Genomic DNA, 18,102 nt, shown 5'->3' with positions numbered 1-18,102 from the left:
GCCACATCGTGTGTGTGCCACCAATCTCTTGCGATGTCGCCATCAAGCCATTCTCTGTGAGGTCCTCTCTTTCCGGCTCCTTCCATTTTTCCCGAACAATACAGTTTCAAATGTCCTGTTATCCATCCCACATGTGTCCAAGTAGTGCCAGTTTCCTGCTCAACACTGCCTGCACACCAGGCATGTATGTTGTATGCACGTTGAACTTCTTTTGCGCCGTACGTCACCAACCGCAATCATAGTAGGTGCGGGAGTGTGGTGGCAGTACAACAAACTAAACGCAAAAAGCAGTTCTATAAAGAAAAAAAAATAGAATTTTTTTTTGCAACGTTGGCCACTCTTTTGGACTCGGCAGTGAATCCCCCTCTGCACTTACCGCACTGATACTCGGAGCAGCAGTCGCCCGGGTTGACCAGGGCCAGCTTCTGGTAGTCGGCGCACACGGGAATGACGGGCGCCGGGCACTTGTCTGGGCTGCACACTGGACGCGGGAGGGCGAAGAGGGGGTGGACGACGTCAAAATGAGGCCGCACGGGAGGCTGGGCCCACTGCTAGACCCGATGGGGGGCAGCAGCACTGTCGGTATGACGTCACGTGACCCTGAACCAGACTCGAACGCCAAGCAAAGCTCGGTATGACGTCACGTGACCCTGACCCTGATCCCGGCCCAAACTGTGAGCACAACTCTTTAACTATGACTGAGAATCAGACGCAACCTCGAGGCATACATGCTAACCCTAATACAAACTACAACTCTACGCATAACCCAAACTCCAATCCAAACCCGAGTTCCAAAGAAAACTCGAACTCTTCACCCAAACCCTCTCCATGGGCGGAGTTTGCGGGGGGGGGGGGGCACATTTATGAATGTATTTTCAGTAGTTTACGGTTAACATAAATAGATGTCATCATTATATGCGCCCGCCCAAATGTAAGAGCCCAAACTCCGCCTGTGACCCTAGACCCAAGCGGTGGCGCGATCGAGGCGAGCGGTTGGCATGCGACGCTCTTACCACAGATGTACTTCTTGCAGCACTCCCCTGGGTTGGTCACCACCAGCTCCTCGTAGGCGGTGCACACGGGCAGTGCCACCACGGGGCACAGGGATTCGTCGCACACTGGGGGGGGAGGGTTTGGGGGTTTGCGGGAGGGTGGCACGGGAGAGCGGACACAGCACAACGGTTTATTGTTGCCATCGTCGATGCGGCACGGCGGTTCCGCGTTTAACCGCACGCCATAGATGCGTTCCCGGAGGGAAAAGCGCCGCGTCAAGCGAGGAATTGCCGAGTCGCTGAAGCACATTTGAACACTTTAAACTTGGCCTGCAGTCACCACCGTACGGCGGGGACCGTATCATTCCGCGTGCGGTATCACAGTAGCGCTCAAGAAAGTAGTTCGTTGACCGTTGAGAAACTGCTTTACAACGGCGCTCGTTACGCGCTGTGCGGAAAGTGTTCCTTCCGATTCAAGAGCCGAATGGCTCACAGGGCTATACCTAATAAATGAATTTGAACTTGAATGGAAGAACTGCGTCGTAGCGAAACCCGCATTATCGTGTGAAGTGAACGTCGCCGCGCTATGCGAGGAGTCACCGTAGCCGGGAAAGCTTCGGTGAGTCGGGACTCTTCAGGAGGGTCGTGCTTTATTTTCGCAGTGTGGGGGGTGGGGGTGACAATTGTCGTGTGTGTGTGAATTGGCGTTGGGCTTCGGTTATGATGCGCGCATTGCGTCGTTCAATACGTGCGTCGAGAAATTGCGTACGAGCTCCCGGACCAGGATAGGGAGCGAGTAGATCGGCGAGAGGGGCGGCAGTTTGCAGCACATCAGCTGGGGCACCCCGGGCCGTACCTACCAGGCACTTGTTTCCGTGTTACCTGACGCTCAACTAACACCATCACCTTGGCGAAACGGACGGTCGTTTATTCGAAATCCTGCCCCGGGGACGACATCGGTTATAACCCGCTCCCCCCCCCCGGCGGTCGTCTCGTGCGTGCCGAGTTGCCGCTCACCGCACTGGTAGACCTGGCAGCAGTCCTGCACGACGGTGAGGAGGTTCTCGTAGGAGCGGCACACGGGCTGCCTGACGGCCGGGCACTCCTTCGCCTTGCACACGACGCCGTGGTCGCACGTGCACGTGCACACGCTGCACACGTCCTCGGGGTTCACAAACACCTCGCCAACCTGGGGGGCAGGGGGGGCGTGGGGTGTCGTCACTGCAGCCCTGCAATCGATTTGTTCATGCCGCTGTTTGCGGGATGGGTCTTCTCTTTTTATATATATAGCGACGTTCATGCAAATTTCATCTCACAACACCGAGGAACCCACAGGCAGGCTGGAAGGCTGCTGGAGGGTGTTGCCGGCACCAACAATTGCTCCGCAGTTTTCGATTCGTTAAGACGTCTTAAGCCAATTAGCTGTCACGATACATGTGGGAGGTAAACCGGAGCACCCGGAGAAACCCCACGGGTGCGAGGGAGCAACACACTATCCCGCACAGAACCGATAGATTATATCAGCCCTACAGCGCTTTGCCGTCCTGCGCTCTGGTGGCGAGCCAAGGCATTGCACCACGATGCCCATGGCGAAGGGAGTCTCTCTCGCAGCATCTTGTCATCCGTGTGGTGACACACCAACCCTCGCTGCTGCCTCTTGGGTTACATTCCACGTGCACCAACACCGCTCATCTTAACTGCAGAGGGAGCTCTAGAGAACCAAATGTCTTGTGAGTGGAATTGCACACACTTTATCTTTCCAGATTTGAAGTTTTCGTGACTGCAAGGATCCATATACTCTTTGGCTTTTTCGGCAAAGTCACGTGGGTAAAAAATATAAAATAAATAAACATGAAAAATAAATAAATTACTTTTATTTTATTTGATATTTTTTACCTACGTGACTTTACCGAAAAAACCAAAGAGTACACTTTATCCTGACCCTAGTGCAGCCGGGTATGGGTAAGGAATCAAAACCCGTTTGCGACCTCTGCCACCGCTGGAAGAAGAAAAACAACTCGGAATGAAGGAGGTCCTGGCTGTCACGCGCCCCGTGTGTTGGGTGCTGTGCGTTAGACGTACGTAGCGCGACAGTCCCAGCGCGTCGTAGCACGCGGGAGGCTGAGCGACGCAGTAGCCACAGCATTCGCCGTCGGGAATGAAGAGGAATTCGCCCTGGTGAAAAATGACGACGTAAGAATCGCAACGAATCGCCAACATTCGCGTTATCAACATTCACGAGATCTAACCCAACAAGCCCGCAGCACTGTGGACGATGTTGTTCGCGAAAGCCTCACGTGTTTAAATTTACAAGAGGCTCAACCGGTGCAAAGGGGTGAGCTAAAAGCATTTGCTTCTACGAGCCCTGCCCACTTTGCGTCGCCATGCCCACTCGACCACTAGCCCCACCCACACCGTGAGTGGCTCTTTCCAATATTGCTTTTTATATTCATGAACGTGTTTAATCGTGTCTTTAAACCACGTTCACTGGCTAATCCGTGCGATCTTCTGTCTCCAAGCGTCCACCTCTCCGTGATTATTTGCGAACTTTGCTGTTTTTGTTCCATTTACTTTGTTCGAGACCACATTGTTTTACTTTGTCATAGCGGGGCACAGCGGCGGGGCATTTTTATATCGTCGTCTCAATCATCGCTCGAAGCTGCACAATCCGTAACACAAAGGGGAACCGTCATAGGTTCTGGTGTTTTCAGCCAATGGTGTTTGCATTATGTATGCATGTGGGAAGAGTCCTGGAGACAACCCACGTGTGCAAATGGGGCAACGCTCAATCTGAGGATATTATATTTCGACGCTCATGAGAAGGAAGTTGTGCAACATTTGTGTGTGTGTGATCCGCCAACCCTCGCCGTCTCCACAGTGCTGGATTACAGCCGCCGGCATACACACCGATTTTAAGTGAGTACAGCAAGAGAATAAAGCATAGCCCCTTATTTACGTGCAAATACATTGTAGATACAATCCATGTGTCGAGTGTTGTATGCATTATGTAAAAAAAGAAGCATTTTAAATCCATGATATTTTTTTAAACAGAAATAAATAACAACACCGCTCTGCACCCTTAATGAGCGAAAGAACAGTGATCCAGCCAAAGATTTCTTGGCATTCAAAAAAAAGTGCTGTCAAGCTACCGTGAAGAAAAATTCTGCAACTTTGATGGAAACGTGAAGTTTGGCTTACCGGTGGGCAGGAGGAAACAGCGCACACTTTTGGTGTACATTCAGCAATGCCTTCTATGCAATGGCAGTCAGTGCATCCAGCATCTTCGGTCCAATACGATCCGGGCTGTGAAAGTAGACGCAAGTTGTTAAATGTCTGAAACGATATATGTTTTATTTTACCAGGTAAAGCCCACTAAGCTCTATAGCTAAACGAAGTGAATCATCACGTGGACATTTATCGCAGCCAAATACTCTAAACCGGAGGACCCGGAGAAAAATCCAAGTAACCGCGGGGAGAAAGACACACAAACTCCAAATACACAGCAGCAGGCGTCTGGGTCGAACCCACGACCTCCTGTACACTACGAGAAGTTGTACAAATCAGAATTCGGTGCAAACATGATTAGCAAAGACAATGATGAATTCCATCAAAATACATAATGTAATGTAAAAGATGTTTGTTGCAGTTACCGATTTGAATTTTCCGTTGACAATGCAGGGGCAATCCGCAGGGTAGACACATGTTGTGCCGTCGCAGATTTGGCCAGCTGGACAGGATGCAGGACATCCACTTAAATCGGTAATTCCAGGACAGGCAACAGGGCAGGATTCATTGTAAGTTGTGTAAATTGTAGAAATCTTCTTCACGACAGAAGATGTCTGTGACCAAGATGAACAAACTCCCGCAGTGCACACTGTGAGCACAGCTGGGGATTTCGTCGTTGTTGTCAAATAAATAGGGCCGATGGTGTCACACGGGGCTACGATGCCGCAGGACTGGCAGATCGTGGAACCTTTGCAGACTGAGATGTCGCAAGGAGGAGGCGGCGCACTGGGACCCACGCATGGCACGGTGGTCTTGCATATCGCCTTGTCGTACACGACGGTAGAGCAAGGGACGATGCCAGAGGTGGAGGTCTTGCAAATGTCGCTCCATTGGCATGGAGCCGGTACGGTGATCACGCTGCCTCCGCTGGTGCAGGTGGTGATGACGCCCTGGCCGCCTGGCACGACGCTGCACTTTTCGATCAGTGTGGGGCATGTGGACTTGACGATGTCGCAAGGCTGGTACTGGATGGCTCCGGCGCTGGCGCTGCCGCTTCCGACGGCGATGGTGTCACACGGGGCTACGATGCCGCAGGGCTGGTAGATCGTGGAACCTTTGCAGACTGAGATGTCGCAAGGAGGAGGCGGGGCACTGGGACCGACGCATGGCACGGTGGTCTTGCAAATCGCCTTGTCGTACAGAACGGTAGAGCAAGGGACGATGCCAGAGGTGGAGGTCTTGCAAATGTCGCTCCATTGGCATGGAGACGGTACAGTGATCACGCTGCCTCCGCTGGTGCAGGTGGTGATGACGCCCTGGCCGCCTGGCACGACGCTGCACTTTTCGATCAGTGTGGGGCATGTGGACTTGACGATGTCGCAAGGCTGGTACTGGATGGCTCCGGCGCTGGCGCTGCCGCTTCCGACGGCGATGGTGTCACACGGGGCTACGATGCCGCAGGGCTGGCAGATCGTGGAACCTTTGCAGACTGAGATGTCGCAAGGAGGAGGCGGGGCACTGGGACCGACGCATGGCACGGTGGTCTTGCAAATCGCCTTGTCGTACAGAACGGTAGAGCAAGGGACGATGCCAGAGGTGGAGGTCTTGCAAATGTCGCTCCATTGGCATGGAGCCGGTACGGTGATCACGCTGCCTCCGCTGGTGCAGGTGGTGATGACGCCCTGGCCGCCTGGCACGACGCTGCACTTTTCGATCAGTGTGGGGCATGTGGACTTGACGATGTCGCAAGGCTGGTACTGGATGGCTCCGGCGCTGGCGCTGCCGCTTCCGACGGCGATGGTGTCACACGGGGCTACGATGCCGCAGGGCTGGCAGATCGTGGAACCTTTGCAGACTGAGATGTCGCAAGGAGGAGGCGGGGCACTGGGACCGACGCATGGCACGGTGGTCTTGCAAATCGCCTTGTCGTACAGAACGGTAGAGCAAGGGACGATGCCAGAGGTGGAGGTCTTGCAAATGTCGCTCCATTGGCATGGAGCCGGTACGGTGATCACGCTGCCTCCGCTGGTGCAGGTGGTGATGACGCCCTGGCCGCCTGGCACGACGCTGCACTTTTCGATCAGTGTGGGGCATGTGGACTTGACGATGTCGCAAGGCTGGTACTGGATGGCTCCGGCGCTGGCGCTGCCGCTTCCGACGGCGATGGTGTCACACGGGGCTACGATGCCGCAGGGCTGGCAGATCGTGGAACCTTTGCAGACTGAGATGTCGCAAGGAGGAGGCGGCGCACTGGGACCCACGCATGGCACGGTGGTCTTGCATATTGCCTTGTCGTACAGAACGGTAGAGCAAGGGACGATGCCAGAGGTGGAGGTCTTGCAAATGTCGCTCCATTGGCATGGAGACGGTACAGTGATCACGCTGCCTCCGCTGGTGCAGGTGGTGATGACGCCCTGGCCGCCTGGCACGACGCTGCACTTTTCGATCACTGTGGGGCATGTGGACTTGACGATGTCGCAAGGCTGGTACTGGATGGCTCCGGCGCTGGCGCTGCCGCTTCCGACGGCGATGGTGTCACACGGGGCTACGATGCCGCAGGGCTGGTAGATCGTGGAACCTTTGCAGACTGAGATGTCGCAAGGAGGAGGCGGGGCACTGGGACCGACGCATGGCACGGTGGTCTTGCATATCGCCTTGTCGTACACAACAGTAGAGCAAGGTACGATGCCAGAGGTGGAGGTCTTGCAAATGTCGCTCCATTGGCATGGAGCCGGTACGGTGATCACGCTGCCTCCGCTGGTGCAGGTGGTGATGACGCCCTGGCCGCCTGGCACGACGCTGCACTTTTCGATCAGTGTGGGGCATGTGGACTTGACGATGTCGCAAGGCTGGTACTGGATGGCTCCAGCGCTGGCGCTGCCGCTTCCGACGGCGATGGTGTCACACGGGGCTACGATGCCGCAGGGCTGGCAGATCGTGGAACCTTTGCAGACTGAGATGTCGCAAGGAGGAGGTGGGGCACTGGGACCGACGCATGGCACGGTGGTCTTGCATATCGCCTTGTCGTACACAACGGTAGAGCAAGGTACGATGCCAGAGGTGGAGGTCTTGCAAATGTCGCTCCATTGGCATGGAGACGGTACGGTGATCACGCTGCCTCCGCTGGTGCAGGTGGTGATGACGCCCTGGCCGCCTGGCACGACGCTGCACTTTTCGATCAGTGTGGGGCATGTGGACTTGACGATGTCGCAAGGCTGGTACTGGATGGCTCCAGCGCTGGCGCTGCCGCTTCCGACGGCGATGGTGTCACACGGGGCTACGATGCCGCAGGGCTGGCAGATCGTGGAACCTTTGCAGACTGAGATGTCGCAAGGAGGAGGCGGCGCACTGGGACCCACGCATGGCACGGTGGTCTTGCATATCGCCTTGTCGTACACAACAGTAGAGCAAGGTACGATGCCAGAGGTGGAGGTCTTGCAAATGTCACTCCATTGGCATGGAGCCGGTACGGTGATCACGCTGCCTCCGCTGGTGCAGGTGGTGATGACGCCCTGGCCGCCTGGCACGACGCTGCACTTTTCGATCAGTGTGGGGCATGTGGACTTGACGATGTCGCAAGGCTGGTACTGGATGGCTCCGGCGCTGGCGCTGCCGCTTCCGACGGCGATGGTGTCACACGGGGCTACGATGCCGCAGGGCTGGTAGATCGTGGAACCTTTGCAGACTGAGATGTCGCAAGGAGGAGGCGGGGCACTGGGACCGACGCATGGCACGGTGGTCTTGCAAATCGCCTTGTCGTACAGAACGGTAGAGCAAGGGACGATGCCAGAGGTGGAGGTCTTGCAAATGTCGCTCCATTGGCATGGAGACGGTACGGTGATCACGCTGCCTCCGCTGGTGCAGGTGGTGATGACGCCCTGGCCGCCTGGCACGACGCTGCACTTTTCGATCAGTGTGGGGCATGTGGACTTGACGATGTCGCAAGGCTGGTACTGGATGGCTCCGGCGCTGGCGCTGCCGCTTCCGACGGCGATGGTGTCACACGGGGCTACGATGCCGCAGGGCTGGTAGATCGTGGAACCTTTGCAGACTGAGATGTCGCAAGGAGGAGGCGGGGCACTGGGACCGACGCATGGCACGGTGGTCTTGCAAATCGCCTTGTCGTACAGAACGGTAGAGCAAGGGACGATGCCAGAGGTGGAGGTCTTGCAAATGTCGCTCCATTGGCATGGAGACGGTACGGTGATCACGCTGCCTCCGCTGGTGCAGGTGGTGATGACGCCCTGGCCGCCTGGCACGACGCTGCACTTTTCGATCAGTGTGGGGCATGTGGACTTGACGATGTCGCAAGGCTGGTACTGGATGGCTCCGGCGCTGGCGCTGCCGCTTCCGACGGCGATGGTGTCACACGGGGCTACGATGCCGAAGGGCTGGCAGATCGTGGAACCTTTGCAGACTGAGATGTCGCAAGGAGGAGGCGGCGCACTGGGACCCACGCATGGCACGGTGGTCTTGCAAATCGCCTTGTCGTACAGAACGGTAGAGCAAGGGACGATGCCAGAGGTGGAGGTCTTGCAAATGTCGCTCCATTGGCATGGAGCCGGTACGGTGATCACGCTGCCTCCGCTGGTGCAGGTGGTGATGACGCCCTGGCCGCCTGGCACGACGCTGCACTTTTCGATCAGTGTGGGGCATGTGGACTTGACGATGTCGCAAGGCTGGTACTGGATGGCTCCGGCGCTGGCGCTGCCGCTTCCGACGGCGATGGTGTCACACGGGGCTACGATGCCGCAGGGCTGGCAGATCGTGGAACCTTTGCAGACTGAGATGTCGCAAGGAGGAGGCGGCGCACTGGGACCCACGCATGGCACGGTGGTCTTGCAAATCGCCTTGTCGTACAGAACGGTAGAGCAAGGGACGATGCCAGAGGTGGAGGTCTTGCAAATGTCGCTCCATTGGCATGGAGACGGTACGGTGATCACGCTGCCTCCGCTGGTGCAGGTGGTGATGACGCCCTGGCCGCCTGGCACGACGCTGCACTTTTCGATCAGTGTGGGGCATGTAGACTTGACGATGTCGCAAGGCTGGTACTGGATGGCTCCGGCGCTGGCGCTGCCGCTTCCGACGGCGATGGTGTCACACGGCGCTACGATGCCGCAGGGCTGGTAGATCGTGGAACCTTTGCAGACTGAGATGTCGCAAGGAGGAGGCGGGGCACTGGGACCCACGCATGGCACGGTGGTCTTGCAAATCGCCTTGTCGTACAAAACGGTAGAGCAAGGGACGATGCCAGAGGTGGAGGTCTTGCAAATGTCGCTCCATTGGCATGGAGACGGTACGGTGATCACGCTGCCTCCGCTGGTGCAGGTGGTGATGACGCCCTGGCCGCCTGGCACGACGCTGCACTTTTCGATCAGTGTGGGGCATGTGGACTTGACGATGTCGCAAGGCTGGTACTGGATGGCTCCGGCGCTGGCGCTGCCGCTTCCGACGGCGATGGTGTCACACGGGGCTACGATGCCGCAGGGCTGGCAGATCGTGGAACCTTTGCAGACTGAGATGTCGCAAGGAGGAGGCGGGGCACTGGGACCGACGCATGGCACGGTGGTCTTGCAAATCGCCTTGTCGTACAGAACGGTAGAGCAAGGGACGATGCCAGAGGTGGAGGTCTTGCAAATGTCGCTCCATTGGCATGGAGCCGGTACGGTGATCACGCTGCCTCCGCTGGTGCAGGTGGTGATGACGCCCTGGCCGCCTGGCACGACGCTGCACTTTTCGATCAGTGTGGGGCATGTGGACTTGACGATGTCGCAAGGCTGGTACTGGATGGCTCCGGCGCTGGCGCTGCCGCTTCCGACGGCGATGGTGTCACACGGGGCTACGATGCCGCAGGGCTGGCAGATCGTGGAACCTTTGCAGACTGAGATGTCGCAAGGAGGAGGCGGGGCACTGGGACCCACGCATGGCACGGTGGTCTTGCAAATCGCCTTGTCGTACAAAACGGTAGAGCAAGGGACGATGCCAGAGGTGGAGGTCTTGCAAATGTCGCTCCATTGGCATGAAGCCGGTACGGTGATCACGCTGCCTCCGCTGGTGCAGGTGGTGATGACGCCCTGGCCGCCTGGCACGACGCTGCACTTTTCTATCAGTGTGGGGCATGTGGACTTGACGATGTCGCAAGGCTGGTACTGGATGGCTCCGGCGCTGGCGCTGCCGCTTCCGACGGCGATGGTGTCACACGGGGCTACGATGCCGCAGGGCTGGCAGATCGTGGAACCTTTGCAGACTGAGATGTCGCAAGGAGGAGGCGGGGCACTGGGACCGACGCATGGCACGGTGGTCTTGCAAATCGCCTTGTCGTACAGAACGGTAGAGCAAGGGACGATGCCAGAGGTGGAGGTCTTGCAAATGTCGCTCCATTGGCATGGAGCCGGTACGGTGATCACGCTGCCTCCGCTGGTGCAGGTGGTGATGACGCCCTGGCCGCCTGGCACGACGCTGCACTTTTCGATCAGTGTGGGGCATGTGGACTTGACGATGTCGCAAGGCTGGTACTGGATGGCTCCGGCGCTGGCGCTGCCGCTTCCGACGGCGATGGTGTCACACGGGGCTACGATGCCGCAGGGCTGGTAGATCGTGGAACCTTTGCAGACTGAGATGTCGCAAGGAGGAGGCGGGGCACTGGGACCGACGCATGGCACGGTGGTCTTGCAAATCGCCTTGTCGTACAGAACGGTAGAGCAAGGGACGATGCCAGAGGTGGAGGTCTTGCAAATGTCGCTCCATTGGCATGGAGCTGGTACGGTGATCACGCTGCCTCCGCTGGTGCAGGTGGTGATGACGCCCTGGCCGCCTGGCACGACGCTGCACTTTTCGATCAGTGTGGGGCATGTGGACTTGACGATGTCGCAAGGCTGGTACTGGATGGCTCCGGCGCTGGCGCTGCCGCTTCCGACGGCGATGGTGTCACACGGCGCTACGATGCCGCAGGGCTGGCAGATCGTGGAACCTTTGCAGACTGAGATGTCGCAAGGAGGAGGCGGGGCACTGGGACCGACGCATGGCACGGTGGTCTTGCAAATCGCCTTGTCGTACAGAACGGTAGAGCAAGGGACGATGCCAGAGGTGGAGGTCTTGCAAATGTCGCTCCATTGGCATGGAGCCGGTACGGTGATCACGCTGCCTCCGCTGGTGCAGGTGGTGATGACGCCCTGGCCGCCTGGCACGACGCTGCACTTTTCGATCAGTGTGGGGCATGTGGACTTGACGATGTCGCAAGGCTGGTACTGGATGGCTCCGGCGCTGGCGCTGCCGCTTCCGACGGCGATGGTGTCACACGGGGCTGCGATGCCGCAGGGCTGGCAGATCGTGGAACCTTTGCAGACTGAGATGTCGCAAGGAGGAGGCGGGGCACTGGGACCCACGCATGGCACGGTGGTCTTGCAAATCGCCTCGTCGTACAGAACGGTAGAGCAAGGGACGATGCCAGAGGTGGAGGTCTTGCAAATGTCGCTCCATTGGCATGGAGCCGGTACAGTGATCACGCTGCCTCCGCTGGTACAGGTGGTGATGACGCCCTGGCCGCCTGGCACGACGCTTAACTTTTCGATCAATGTGGGGCATGTGGACTTGACGATGTCGCAAGGCTGGTACTGGATGGCTCCTGCGCTGGCGCTGCCGCTTCCGACGGCGATGGTGTCACACGGGGCTACGATGCCGCAGGGCTGGTAGATCGTGGAACCTTTGCAGACTGAGATGTCGCAAGGAGGAGGCGGGGCACTGGGACCCACGCATGGCACGGTGGTCTTGCAAATCGCCTTGTCGTACAGAACGGTAGAGCAAGGGACGATGCCAGAGGTGGAGGTCTTGCAAATGTCGCTCCATTGGCATGGAGCCGGTACGGTGATCACGCTGCCTCCGCTGGTGCAGGTGGTGATGACGCCCTGGCCGCCTGGCACGACGCTGCACTTTTCGATCAGTGTGGGGCATGTGGACTTGACGATGTCGCAAGGCTGGTACTGGATGGCTCCGGCGCTGGCGCTGCCGCTTCCGACGGCGATGGTGTCACACGGCGCTACGATGCTGCAGGGCTGGCAGATCGTGGAACCTTTGCAGACTGAGATGTCGCAAGGAGGAGGCGGGGCACTGGGACCGACGCATGGCACGGTGGTCTTGCAAATCGCCTTGTCGTACAGAACGGTAGAGCAAGGGACGATGCCAGAGGTGGAGGTCTTGCAAATGTCGCTCCATTGGCATGGAGCCGGTACGGTGATCACGCTGCCTCCGCTGGTGCAGGTGGTGATGACGCCCTGGCCGCCTGGCACGACGCTGCACTTTTCGATCAGTGTGGGGCATGTGGACTTGACGATGTCGCAAGGCTGGTACTGGATGGCTCCGGCGCTGGCGCTGCCGCTTCCGACGGCGATGGTGTCACACGGGGCTACGATGCCGCAGGGCTGGCAGATCGTGGAACCTTTGCAGACTGAGATGTCGCAAGGAGGAGGCGGGGCACTGGGACCCACGCATGGCACGGTGGTCTTGCAAATCGCCTTGTCGTACAAAACGGTAGAGCAAGGGACGATGCCAGAGGTGGAGGTCTTGCAAATGTCGCTCCATTGGCATGAAGCCGGTACGGTGATCACGCTGCCTCCGCTGGTGCAGGTGGTGATGACGCCCTGGCCGCCTGGCACGACGCTGCACTTTTCTATCAGTGTGGGGCATGTGGACTTGACGATGTCGCAAGGCTGGTACTGGATGGCTCCGGCGCTGGCGCTGCCGCTTCCGACGGCGATGGTGTCACACGGCGCTACGATGCCGCAGGGCTGGCAGATCGTGGAACCTTTGCAGACTGAGATGTCGCAAGGAGGAGGCGGGGCACTGGGACCGACGCATGGCACGGTGGTCTTGCAAATCGCCTTGTCGTACAGAACGGTAGAGCAAGGGACGATGCCAGAGGTGGAGGTCTTGCAAATGTCGCTCCATTGGCATGGAGCCGGTACGGTGATCACGCTGCCTCCGCTGGTGCAGGTGGTGATGACGCCCTGGCCGCCTGGCACGACGCTGCACTTTTCGATCAGTGTGGGGCATGTGGACTTGACGATGTCGCAAGGCTGGTACTGGATGGCTCCGGCGCTGGCGCTGCCGCTTCCGACGGCGATGGTGTCACACGGGGCTACGATGCCGCAGGGCTGGTAGATCGTGGAACCTTTGCAGACTGAGATGTCGCAAGGAGGAGGCGGGGCACTGGGACCGACGCATGGCACGGTGGTCTTGCAAATCGCCTTGTCGTACAGAACGGTAGAGCAAGGGACGATGCCAGAGGTGGAGGTCTTGCAAATGTCGCTCCATTGGCATGGAGCTGGTACGGTGATCACGCTGCCTCCGCTGGTGCAGGTGGTGATGACGCCCTGGCCGCCTGGCACGACGCTGCACTTTTCGATCAGTGTGGGGCATGTGGACTTGACGATGTCGCAAGGCTGGTACTGGATGGCTCCGGCGCTGGCGCTGCCGCTTCCGACGGCGATGGTGTCACACGGCGCTACGATGCCGCAGGGCTGGCAGATCGTGGAACCTTTGCAGACTGAGATGTCGCAAGGAGGAGGCGGGGCACTGGGACCGACGCATGGCACGGTGGTCTTGCAAATCGCCTTGTCGTACAGAACGGTAGAGCAAGGGACGATGCCAGAGGTGGAGGTCTTGCAAATGTCGCTCCATTGGCATGGAGCCGGTACGGTGATCACGCTGCCTCCGCTGGTGCAGGTGGTGATGACGCCCTGGCCGCCTGGCACGACGCTGCACTTTTCGATCAGTGTGGGGCATGTGGACTTGACGATGTCGCAAGGCTGGTACTGGATGGCTCCGGCGCTGGCGCTGCCGCTTCCGACGGCGATGGTGTCACACGGGGCTGCGATGCCGCAGGGCTGGCAGATCGTGGAACCTTTGCAGACTGAGATGTCGCAAGGAGGAGGCGGGGCACTGGGACCGACGCATGGCACGGTGGTCTTGCAAATCGCCTTGTCGTACAGAACGGTAGAGCAAGGGACGATGCCAGAGGTGGAGGTCTTGCAAATGTCGCTCCATTGGCATGGAGCCGGTACAGTGATCACGCTGCCTCCGCTGGTACAGGTGGTGATGACGCCCTGGCCGCCTGGCACGACGCTTAACTTTTCGATCAGTGTGGGGCATGTGGACTTGACGATGTCGCAAGGCTGGTACTGGATGGCTCCGGCGCTGGCGCTGCCGCTTCCGACGGCGATGGTGTCACACGGCGCTACGATGCCGCAAGGCTGGTAGATCGTGGAACCTTTGCAGACTGAGATGTCGCAAGGAGGAGGCGGGGCACTGGGACCGACGCATGGCACGGTGGTCTTGCATATCGCCTTGTCGTACACGACGGTAGAGCAAGGGACGATGCCAGAAGTGGAGGTCTTGCAAATGTCGCTCCATTGGCATGGAGACGGTACGGTGATCACGCTGCCTCCGCTGGTGCAGGTGGTGATGACGCCCTGGCCGCCTGGCACGACGCTGCACTTTTCGATCAGTGTGGGGCATGTGGACTTGACGATGTCGCAAGGCTGGTACTGGATGGCTCCGGCGCTGGCGCTGCCGCTTCCGACGGCGATGGTGTCACACGGCGCTACGATGCCGCAGGGCTGGTAGATCGTGGAACCTTTGCAGACTGAGATGTCGCAAGGAGGAGGCGGGGCACTGGGACCGACGCATGGCACGGTGGTCTTGCATATCGCCTTGTCGTACACGACGGTAGAGCAAGGGACGATGCCAGAAGTGGAGGTCTTGCAAATGTCGCTCCATTGGCATGGAGACGGTACGGTGATCACGCTGCCTCCGCTGGTGCAGGTGGTGATGACGCCCTGGCCGCCTGGCACGACGCTGCACTTTTCGATCAGTGTGGGGCATGTGGACTTGACGATGTCGCAAGGCTGGTACTGGATGGCTCCGGCGCTGGCGCTGCCGCTTCCGACGGCGATGGTGTCACACGGCGCTATGATGCCGCAGGGCTGGTAGATCGTGGAACCTTTGCAGACTGAGATGTCGCAAGGAGGAGGCGGGGCACTGGGACCCACGCATGGCACGGTGGTCTTGCAAATCGCCTTGTCGTACAGAACGGTAGAGCAAGGGACGATGCCAGAGGTGGAGGTCTTGCAAATGTCGCTCCATTGGCATGGAGACGGTACGGTGATCACGCTGCCTCCGCTGGTGCAGGTGGTGATGACGCCCTGGCCGCCTGGCACGACGCTGCACTTTTCGATCAGTGTGGGGCATGTGGACTTGACGATGTCGCAAGGCTGGTACTGGATGGCTCCGGCGCTGGCGCTGCCGCTTCCGACGGCGATGGTGTCACACGGCGCTACGATGCCGCAGGGCTGGTAGATCGTGGAACCTTTGCAGACTGAGATGTCGCAAGGAGGAGGCGGGGCACTGGGACCCACGCATGGCACGGTGGTCTTGCAAATCGCCTTGTCGTACAGAACGGTAGAGCAAGGGACGATGCCAGAGGTGGAGGTCTTGCAAATGTCGCTCCATTGGCATGGAGCCGGTACGGTGATCACGCTGCCTCCGCTGGTGCAGGTGGTGATGACGCCCTGGCCGCCTGGCACGACGCTGCACTTTTCGATCAGTGTGGGGCATGTGGACTTGACGATGTCGCAAGGCTGGTACTGGATGGCTCCGGCGCTGGCGCTGCCGCTTCCGACGGCGATGGTGTCACACGGCGCTACGATGCCGCAGGGCTGGTAGATCGTGGAACCTTTGCAGACTGAGATGTCGCAAGGAGGAGGCGGGGCACTGGGACCGATGCATGGCACGGTGGTCTTGCATATCGCCTTGTCGTACACGACGGTAGAGCAAGGGACGATGCCAGAAGTGGAGGTCTTGCAAATGTCGCTCCATTGGCATGGAGACGGTACGGTGATCACGCTGCCTCCGCTGGTGCAGGTGGTGATGACGCCCTGGCCGCCTGGCACGACGCTGCACTTTTCGATCAGTGTGGGGCATGTGGACTTGACGATGTCGCAAGGCTGGTACTGGATGGCTCCGGCGCTGGCGCTGCCGCTTCCGACGGCGATGGTGTCACACGGCGCTACGATGCCGCAGGGCTGGTAGATCGTGGAACCTTTGCAGACTGAGATGTCGCAAGGAGGAGGCGGGGCACTGGGACCGACGCATGGCACGGTGGTCTTGCATATCGCCTTGTCGTACACGACGGTAGAGCAAGGGACGATGCCAGAAGTGGAGGTCTTGCAAATGTCGCTCCATTGGCATGGAGACGGTACGGTGATCACGCTGCCTCCGCTGGTGCAGGTGGTGATGACGCCCTGGCCGCCTGGCACGACGCTGCACTTTTCGATCAGTGTGGGGCATGTGGACTTGACGATGTCGCAAGGCTGGTACTGGATGGCTCCGGCGCTGGCGCTGCCGCTTCCGACGGCGATGGTGTCACACGGCGCTACGATGCCGCAGGGCTGGTAGATCGTGGAACCTTTGCAGACTGAGATGTCGCAAGGAGGAGGCGGGGCACTGGGACCCACGCATGGCACGGTGGTCTTGCAAATCGCCTTGTCGTACAGAACGGTAGAGCAAGGGACGATGCCAGAGGTGGAGGTCTTGCAAATGTCGCTCCATTGGCATGGAGACGGTACGGTGATCACGCTGCCTCCGCTGGTGCAGGTGGTGATGACGCCCTGGCCGCCTGGCACGACGCTGCACTTTTCGATCAGTGTGGGGCATGTGGACTTGACGATGTCGCAAGGCTGGTACTGGATGGCTCCGGCGCTGGCGCTGCCGCTTCCGACGGCGATGGTGTCACACGGCGCTACGATGCCGCAGGGCTGGTAGATCGTGGAACCTTTGCAGACTGAGATGTCGCAAGGAGGAGGCGGGGCACTGGGACCGACGCATGGCACGGTGGTCTTGCATATCGCCTTGTCGTACACGACGGTAGAGCAAGGGACGATGCCAGAAGTGGAGGTCTTGCAAATGTCGCTCCATTGGCATGGAGACGGTACGGTGATCACGCTGCCTCCGCTGGTGCAGGTGGTGATGACGCCCTGGCCGCCTGGCACGACGCTGCACTTTTCGATCAGTGTGGGGCATGTGGACTTGACGATGTCGCAAGGCTGGTACTGGATGGCTCCGGCGCTGGCGCTGCCGCTTCCGACGGCGATGGTGTCACACGGCGCTATGATGCCGCAGGGCTGGTAGATCGTGGAACCTTTGCAGACTGAGATGTCGCAAGGAGGAGGCGGGGCACTGGGACCCACGCATGGCACGGTGGTCTTGCAAATCGCCTTGTCGTACAGAACGGTAGAGCAAGGGACGATGCCAGAGGTGGAGGTCTTGCAAATGTCGCTCCATTGGCATGGAGACGGTACGGTGATCACGCTGCCTCCGCTGGTGCAGGTGGTGATGACGCCCTGGCCGCCTGGCACGACGCTGCACTTTTCGATCAGTGTGGGGCATGTGGACTTGACGATGTCGCAAGGCTGGTACTGGATGGCTCCGGCGCTGGCGCTGCCGCTTCCGACGGCGATGGTGTCACACGGCGCTACGATGCCGCAGGGCTGGTAGATCGTGGAACCTTTGCAGACTGAGATGTCGCAAGGAGGAGGCGGGGCACTGGGACCCACGCATGGCACGGTGGTCTTGCAAATCGCCTTGTCGTACAGAACGGTAGAGCAAGGGACGATGCCAGAGGTGGAGGTCTTGCAAATGTCGCTCCATTGGCATGGAGCCGGTACGGTGATCACGCTGCCTCCGCTGGTGCAGGTGGTGATGACGCCCTGGCCGCCTGGCACGACGCTGCACTTTTCGATCAGTGTGGGGCATGTGGACTTGACGATGTCGCAAGGCTGGTACTGGATGGCTCCGGCGCTGGCGCTGCCGCTTCCGACGGCGATGGTGTCAC

General features: G+C 59.1%; 1 protein-coding gene across 1 annotated transcript in view; it reads right to left on the bottom strand.

Annotated features, from left to right (window-relative positions):
- The window catches only part of LOC144736290 (uncharacterized), a 62,040-nt gene that overhangs the window by 6,482 nt on the left and 37,456 nt on the right, over positions 1–18,102 (bottom strand). Inside the window, exons 12-17 of the mRNA XM_078618939.1 lie at positions 4,643–5,680; positions 4,191–4,295; positions 3,075–3,167; positions 2,010–2,181; positions 1,014–1,118; positions 377–481 (exon numbers count right to left, since the gene is read on the bottom strand). Of these exons, the coding sequence (XP_078475065.1) occupies positions 377–481; positions 1,014–1,118; positions 2,010–2,181; positions 3,075–3,167; positions 4,191–4,295; positions 4,643–5,680 (1,618 nt within the window). The remainder of the gene's footprint in view (positions 1–376; positions 482–1,013; positions 1,119–2,009; positions 2,182–3,074; positions 3,168–4,190; positions 4,296–4,642; positions 5,681–18,102) is intronic.

The sequence above is a fragment of the Lampetra planeri genome, chromosome 60 (genome assembly GCF_965212315.1).
Source record: "Lampetra planeri chromosome 60, kcLamPlan1.2.h2, whole genome shotgun sequence".
In the NCBI taxonomy this organism is placed as follows: Eukaryota; Metazoa; Chordata; class Hyperoartia; order Petromyzontiformes; family Petromyzontidae; genus Lampetra; species Lampetra planeri.
This window is presented reverse-complemented; position numbering and strand designations above follow the sequence as displayed.